At 45.4% G+C, this 8,373-nt stretch overlaps 1 protein-coding gene across 1 annotated transcript in view; it reads right to left on the reverse strand.

Annotated features, from left to right (window-relative positions):
• The window catches only part of prex1 (phosphatidylinositol-3,4,5-trisphosphate-dependent Rac exchange factor 1), a 126,362-nt gene extending 119,411 nt beyond the window's left edge, over positions 1-6,951 (reverse strand). Inside the window, exon 1 of the mRNA XM_028812388.2 lies at positions 5,866-6,951. Coding sequence (XP_028668221.2) covers positions 5,866-6,006 — 141 coding nt within the window. The 5' untranslated portion in view covers positions 6,007-6,951. The remainder of the gene's footprint in view (positions 1-5,865) is intronic.
• Positions 6,952-8,373: the final 1,422 nt, after the last annotated feature.

The following is an 8,373-nucleotide window of genomic DNA, read 5'->3' on the forward strand; positions in this document are numbered from 1 at the left end:
TCTAACTTCTAATATATTGGTCAGAGATTTTGAAACATTTTTAATTGAATTTTAAGAATTTGGCAACAAACTAGTCTGTCTTCTAAGACATTTACCCGTTTAATTGGTCAAATATTTCACTATATTAAAATTCAATTTTAAAAATTTGGCAACAAACTAGTCTAACTTCTAATATGCTTACCTGTTTAATTGGTCAAATATTTAAACACATTTTTAATTTCAATTTTTTAAATTTGGCATGAAACTAGTCTAACTTCTAATATATTGGTCACATATTTCAATACATTTTTAATTCAATTTTAAGAATGTGGCAACATCCAAATCGCATAAGTATCCCCCCAAACCGAGACTTGATCGATTGATCGATAGGACAGATATTACTCGACTGACCCCAAGGGATGAAAACTGCACATGGAACTAAATCTCCATGTAAATAATCTGACAGACACGGCTTCTCCGGCCTCAAAGCAGAGCACTAAAGTGTTAATAATGCCTAATACAGCTGTGCCCTCTGCCGCTGCCACCAACACCCCTCCCTGAATCTCTGGGGGGGGAAGGAAAATGAATAAAAGGATTTCACATAGTGTAAATGGAGGGGGGTGGGGAGGGGGGGGGGGGTTAGTGATACATAAAAAGCAAAGGAAATAGATAGAGACAGAAAGCAGAGGTGTAGATAATAGGCTATTAAAAGGCAACCATCCTTAAAAATGGCAACAAACAGAAAAAGAAACATCCCTTCTGCGGGAGCAGGCTGCACACGAATAGACAGAATTCAGAACCCACCGGCTATTAAACATTTCAAGAATGTTGTTCTGCTCAAGCGACACGCTACTGCTGCCCTAATCTATCCTGTGACTCAGAAAGCAATTAACCCCAAGCTACCTTCATTAGTAACAGTAATAAGCCAGTTAAAAAAAAAAAAGGGATGCAAAGGGGCACACAAGTGTCAATACCTTCACTTGATCTGGGAACAGCAATGTTTATAAGACATAGTGTACGACAATGGTGGGAAAAAAAAAATAAATGAATATATTAGCCTGGTCTGGTAAATCCACATGCGACTGCAAACATTCAGGTTACCACATGTGCGTGTTATTCACCACTCGCTGCTGTGCTGTTTCATCAGCCCACCGATACAGGCACATCAGTGCAGCACAGTTCCCTCTCAGCGCCCAACAATGTCTTTGCACTTCCTGCTCCTTTTGCTACACAATAACAAAGAGACGCCCGCTTACAGCACAATGTAATCTGACGCACTTCACTTCCAGCCCAGACGAGAGACGTCAGACGAGCTAATGGCATTCAGGTAGCACAAAATAAATTGGCCCACACAAGCACTTGACTCCTCATGTGTGTCCAGTCGGGTCACAGAAGAGGCCAGCAGGCTTCCTGTCAGTCACCGAGACAGCGTCGAGGCGAAGCGAGGGCTTCTTACATGCAAGCAAGTAAAGGGGAAGCAGAAGAAACACACACACACACACACACACACACACACACACACAAAATAAAAAAAACAATTCTACCACGCACAAAGAGGCTGTGCTAGAATTCATGGAAATGACACAAAATATCTGACCCGCTAATAGCAAAAGAATCACAAATTCAACAGAATGCGACGGGAGAGGAAGAAAATGGGCAATAATAATAGGCAAAAAACAAAAACCAACAAATTCTGAAAATAGCTGTAAACCCCGGAGAGCGGCTTTCAGAAGTGCTAACTGACAGCGACTTGCCCTCAGCTCATGTGGCTTATATTTGATCTGAGAGACCAGGGCTGGGGGGGGAAGCAAGTGGAGATGCTATGGCGGTGTCATCACACAAATGTGAGGCAAGGAAAAGCGTTCAGAGTTCTCCTAAGTGAGCGACACACGTGATAAGGGTTAGGGATATGGACCCGAAATCTTACAAGGCCTATACAGGCTGAACTTATAGACACCCACAGAGAGGGCCACAGCAACGCAAAAACCCGGAAAATCCACAAGCACCTAATGTGACGGGCGCTCGCCGAAAGAGGATTTCATCCTCTAATTGTTATGCACCTTCACTTTTTTTTTTTTTTTTTAAAGCAATGGAGGCGAGTCCGGCAGAGTTTGGGTTTGCATTTGGAGATCTGTCTGCTGGACCGGAACCACTGGTCAGTCGTTAGTCACATTTGCTCATTTATTCTTTTTCTGCTACGGAAATGGTGGGTCTTTACTTTTCTTCTCCATTCCCCCCGTTCATCAAAGTAAAAAAAAGACCAACATAATAATCAGGAGTGGCCTTCCCTCGATTTTCTCATATACTCAGACATGGGGATGAATACTTGAGGGGTAAACCGCAAGACAACTATATATTTTTATATTACGTACATTAAAGAACCATCAACAACAAATCAAATTAATAATATATCAAACGATTATTATACAAGTTGAATAAATCGGACTCTGCAGCTGCAGGAATAAAAGGCAAAGTACCACTTCCAGTTAGCGGAGATAGATAGATAGATAGATAGATAGATAGATAGATAGATAGATAGATAGATAGATAGATAATGTGCTGTAAGATAGATATACATAAATATAGATAGAAATTAATTTTTAGTGTAGTAGGCAGGATTACATAGATAGATATTTTATTAATCCCAAGGGGAAATTCACATATTCCAGCAACAGCATACTGATAAAGAAACAATATTAAAGAGTGATAACAATGCAGGTATAACAGACAATAACTTTGTATAATGTTAACGTTTACCACCCACCCCCCCCAGGTGGAATTGAAGAGTCGCATAGTGTGAGGGAGGAACGATCTCCTCAGTCTCAGTGGAGCAGGACGGTGACCGCAGTCTGTCGCTGAAGCTGCTCCTCTGTCTGGAGATGATCCTGTTCAGTGGATTCTCCATGATTGACAGGAGTCTGCTCAGCGCCCGTCGTTCTGCCACAGATGTCAAACTGTCCAGCCCAAAAGTTGATAGAAATCCATCCATCCATTTTCCAACCCGCTGAATCCAAACACAGGGTCACGGGGGTCTGCTGGAGCCAATCCCAGCCAACACAGGGCACAAGGTAGGAACCAATCCTGGGTAATAATAATAATTCATTACATTTATATAGCGCTTTTCTCAGTACTCAAAGCGCTATCCACACAGGGAGGAACCGGGAAGCGAACCCACAACCTTCCACAGTCTCCTTACTGCAAAGCAGCAGCACTACCAACCCACCGCAGTGATAGAAATCTACATTTTGAACCTAATACTTGTATGCAGAATTTGATTGACCGAAGTGAAAGCGTAATCAAGTTATCATGTTTACACACACACACAGAGACATAATTCCAAAAAAAAATGGTATTTTCGGCCTCAGGGAGGTCTAATATGTTGAGATTCATCATAATCTTGAAATCAAATTTCTGGACGATTACGATGCTTTCCCTACAAGAAAGTAAATCGGACTCAGGGAGGTCTAAAATGTCAACATTCAACTTCTTTCGGCTGCTCCCATTAAGGGTTGTCACAGCGGATCATCTTCTTCCATATCTTTCTGTCCTCTGCATCTTGTTCTGTTACACCCATCACCTGTATGTCCTCTCTAACCACATCCATAAATCTTCTCTAAGGCCATCGACATTCATCAAAATCGAATTTCTGGATGATTACAATACTTTCCCTACGAGAAAGTAAAAATCGGACTTGGGGAGGTCTAACATGTCAAGATTCATCAAAATCTAATCTTTGGATGATTCCAATGCTTTCCCTATGCGAGAAAGTAATGAAGAACCACAGCCCGATTGAACACCTCCGATGAACAATGGTCTCCACTCTTAATGATCGGAATGAACTGTTCCAGTAGGTTTTCCCAGGAGCGGTGATCTGGCTCCCCTCGCCATCTACCAAAGACGTGAATGCTGTGGTTGTTTTTTTGGTTTTTTTGGCAATTCTCAATTAGCTTAATTAAAACCAAGAGTGCCCCCCCCCCCCCCCCCCCCCCCCCCCATTATTCACTGGTGACAGACTCTTGCTAGGAGAGACACGGTGTCGGAAAAGGTGTTACTGGAAAATGCAAATGGAGGAAACAGAGGTGTGGATGCATTTTTTTTTTTTGGGTGATATTCCCTCTGCCAGTTGTAGAATGGCCAGCACGTTAGGTGGCTGAGTAGCTAAGGGGATTATATTGATAAGCTGCGACAGCCAGCTGGAAATCTCACCCCTGGCACGCTGTGTGATTCACAGCAGCTTTCCTAAACTGCAGATGCTTGAAGTGAGGAAACATTCGCCCCTGCTGGTTTGCGTAATCTGATTTAGGCTGGTGCAAGCCGTGAAAGACACTATATGAGAAGAGATAAATGAGCAGAACAGAAAGGGTGCAAATTACCTTGCCCTCGTAAAAATAACAGTTCTTCAATGGCACTCGAGTGTGTTGAACACACTACTGCGTGACAAAGAAGGATTCTCAAAAGGCTCTAAAGATTTGGACAAAAAGCATAAATCTTTAATGTATACGGGCAGAACGGGCAAACCCAAAGTAAAACTCGTGTTACTGCATGCGGCTGGTGTCCTTTTAATAAAATTCAGGAAGTCACTGCTATTTCACAGAATAGGTTTTCATCTATTCATGGAACATGTTACAGATCTAAATAAATAAAAGGCAAGTTCTGGAACCTTCACATGGACAGTTCATTTGGCAAGCAAACATGGTGCTTCCTCTTATGGCATCGCTCTGAATAAACCCGCTTTGGCATTTTTAAGAGTGGATGCTAAACTTACACCCGGGAGGGCAGCGATTAGTCCGGCTGCCTCACAGTCAGTAAAGGAGTTTACACTTGCGTTTAGTACACTTTTTAAATAAATAAATAACGGTTAGGGTTATCCTCATAGAACCATTGCAATATGAAGAGAGTTCTTAGGGGTGCCCACTATCTGGTAGGCAGGAGACAACACATCAAGAAAGACGGAGCTGAATGGGTGTTAAGCAGAAGAAGGAAAAAAAAGCAAGAGTCATTTTAAAAGCAGGAACCTGCGAGCGTTTGACAAATCTGTTATCTATTCATGACTACTTAAATAAAAGGTTCCTTCTGGAAGCTTCTTGTGGATGGGTCTTTTGCAAACCAAAAAATGGTTCCCCTATGGCACCACTCTGAAGGACCACTCGGGCACTTTAACTTATTAAGTGGGAAGGTATATTAAAAAAAAATGTAACAGATGTACACTTGAGCACCAAACGCCGAGGTATATAAAACTTCGTATTTTTTTGTTTCCATGGCTATTCAATGAATTAACAAAACACAGCAGTGAGGAGTTTGCTCTCCTGTGCAGGGAAAGTCAACTGGTGGCGGTTTCACGATTTCAAGCAGTGATTTACCTTCGAAACACACAGACAGCAGTTCGGAATCAACAAGAGTGTCGTGCTGCTCTCCACAAGCTCACCATGTGGGTGGCACTGCCCACACCACCAGGTGGGAGAACCTCATCATTCTTTCCCCACCTCTGTGTGCGCAAGGGCACAGGAGGATCTTCTTGCCACCCCGTCTACTTGACAAAGCTGCCCCGGTCTGACCACGACACCCCCGTGACAAGTGCCGTGAGCAGCACGAATTCAAAAAGCGGGCAGGCAGGCAGGTGTGTTGGAAAGAAAACGGCGGGCGCCCACCGCGGCGGACACCCCCAACCTGGAGTTCATCTGCTCTCGGTTTGTCGTCCGAGTTGTAGCCGGTCGCTGCGCACGGGACAATGGAGGCAGATGACTCGCCCTCCGGAGCTCGCCTCATACTCTCCAGTGTCCCCAACCACAAGGGCAACCCCGGGGATTGCCGGAGCCCTAACGGAGACAGGGTCTGCATCCACCCACCTACGCACCCAACCCGCTCGTTCGCGGCCGGGACACTTACCGACTGTAGGAAGAGCAGGTTCTCCACGTAGTCTCTCTCCGTTTTGAGAATCTCGTTCAAGACACAGAGTCGCAGTCGAAGCTGCCGCTCCACATCTTTAGGCGCCTGCAGAGAAGCGTCCGGCACGGCGTCTTCGGTCATCTTTTCTCCGCTTCGCTCCTGTCCTACGGTTGAGTTGAGCACGCGCTGGCCAAGCGCTCCAGCCTACTCCATCCCGCTAGCTCCAGCGGGAACTTTAATGCTGTGGGGGGGGTCGCCGTTACCCGAAGGTTCGCGATGTGCTCATCCCTCCCGTGCTGCTCTCAGTGCACCTAACCACGCTCCCAGCCCGACGGCTCGCTTCGAATGGCTGAGTGAGGAGGACGCGAGCGGCGGACAAACTTTCAAGTGTCAAAGGCGCAGACAGAAGGCGGCTTCACACTGGAGCTCGTGAGCGAGTCCGCCCGCACGCGTGCGCGAGTCCGCCCTCCCTTCGCGCTGCGCGGCCCCGGAAGACAGGGGGCGTCGACAAAATGTTTGCAAGCGTCACCTAGAGAGAGAGAGAGGGCTCCTTTTGTCGCACTCGGTCTGCGGAGAAGTCACCGGTATGGTGACATAAGACTGCAGGAATCTGAAAAGATATTTACATTAGGAAAATGTAGAAAAAGCCAAACTGGCGCGTCCTCGCCCCATTCACAACAAAGAAGAGGCTGTCGAGGAAATGACACGCCGAGTTGTAGTTGAAGGGATCCGTTGCTTGTTATCAGGGCCCCCCGTTGTTTCCATCCGCCGGCTGCACTGACAGCACGTTATCCACGTAAACGACATTCTTTTGTTATTTTGGGGAGCGCACCGTTCGCCTCCGTACGCTGATGTCTGCGGTGAGGTTTTTAGGGACGCTCCCTGACCGCTGTGCCGCCAAGCCGAGCTTTTCGTGAATGGCGGGCCGGTCGGAGTCTGCAGGCGAGCCGCTAATTCAATTCTAATTAACACCTCGAGTGCTGCGCGCATTAAGGGATTTGCACGCGCCTCTCACGAGGAGCCCTGGAACCGGTGAGTACAAGCAAGCGAGGACCTGACGCCGCATAAACGCAATACACAAGCCCCCCCGAACGCACGCGTGGCTGCCGGGGGGAAAGACAATAAATAAATTTAAAAAAAAGCCGCTTATTGGCCACCAGAGTGCGTGACGAATCGAAATCGATAATTAAATTAATATATGGATGTTACGGGACTGGAATACACAGGCGTGTAAAGCAAAGCAGCAACCAAGCCCGGCCGGGACGCCATTTCTCAGTAGCGCGTGTTGATTCACAACTCGGGTAGGCGGGGTCGGATTAAGACTACGGTGCCCAAGGGCATCAATACCTCGAGTGCCCCTACGCCCAGGCACGGTAACCAATCAAATGCAATGTGCCTTAAAACCGCACATTATTTCAGAGGGCGGCGTTAAAGGCAGGTACCCTGTGCTCCAACTCCAAACACAGGCCTACCAATGGATAATAATAATAATACATTTTATTTATATAGCGCCTTTCCCATGCTCAAGGCACTTACAGAATATAATAAAGAACGGCAGCGTATACAGTATATAGCATTGTACAAACCAGATAAATAAATAAAGAAGATTAAGACAGTGAAGCTGAGCGGACTTGTTAATCATTTGTGAAACGCAGTCTTGCTGCTCTTACAAACATGCAGTGGATTCAGAAAGTACCCTGAACCCTACACTTTCTGCAAACTTTATTGTGTTGTCGATTTACTTTCAAAATGGATACATTAACAATTTTTTTCCGCATCGACACATTGCACAGCATAAAACATTTTTTTTTTTCTGGTGTAGCCCAAAATTGCACAAGGGATGCCTCAATGGGCTTTAACTGACACCCCCTCCCCCAGCCTTGACTCCCTAAGAAGAAAAGACTCCGCCCATAAAAAAAATTCAGAGAGAGACCCCCTTTCCAAGCAGGCTGGCCATACAATGGGTGACAAAAAAAAAATTGCGTAAATTACAACACACAAATCAGAACACAAGTAATCCTCTTCACAGATCTACGGGGACATTTTCTAAACCCACTTAATCCTGAGTGGGGTCACAGGGGGGCTGGAACCTATCCCAGCAAGCATAGGGGGCAAGGTAAGAAAAAAAAAAAAAAATCCCCAAAACTGGGCAGCAGTCCATCACAGGGTGAACACACCGCACACCCACCTGGGGGGTCAGTAGCTCCCCACACCCCTAGAAAATGTTTTTGAGTTATTATTTCACCCCCTTACAAAAGTAATATCACATCTGAAGACAAAGAAGTCAATTTCTCGATTTTGAACCACAAATTGAAGCAAATACAGCACTGCGGGTGAACAAATTACACAAAAAAAATGAGCTTTTAACTCGGTGCATAAAATTTAAATATAAATTGAGCAATTTAAATGTATAAATCTCAAATCACCTTGGAAATGTGTCCACCGTGAAGTTTAGACACTCGATTAATGAACCAGGGGTTTGGGGTATCCGGTGACGCATCAAACACT

The sequence above is a fragment of the Erpetoichthys calabaricus genome, chromosome 10 (genome assembly GCF_900747795.2).
Source record: "Erpetoichthys calabaricus chromosome 10, fErpCal1.3, whole genome shotgun sequence".
Classification (NCBI taxonomy): Eukaryota; Metazoa; Chordata; class Cladistia; order Polypteriformes; family Polypteridae; genus Erpetoichthys; species Erpetoichthys calabaricus.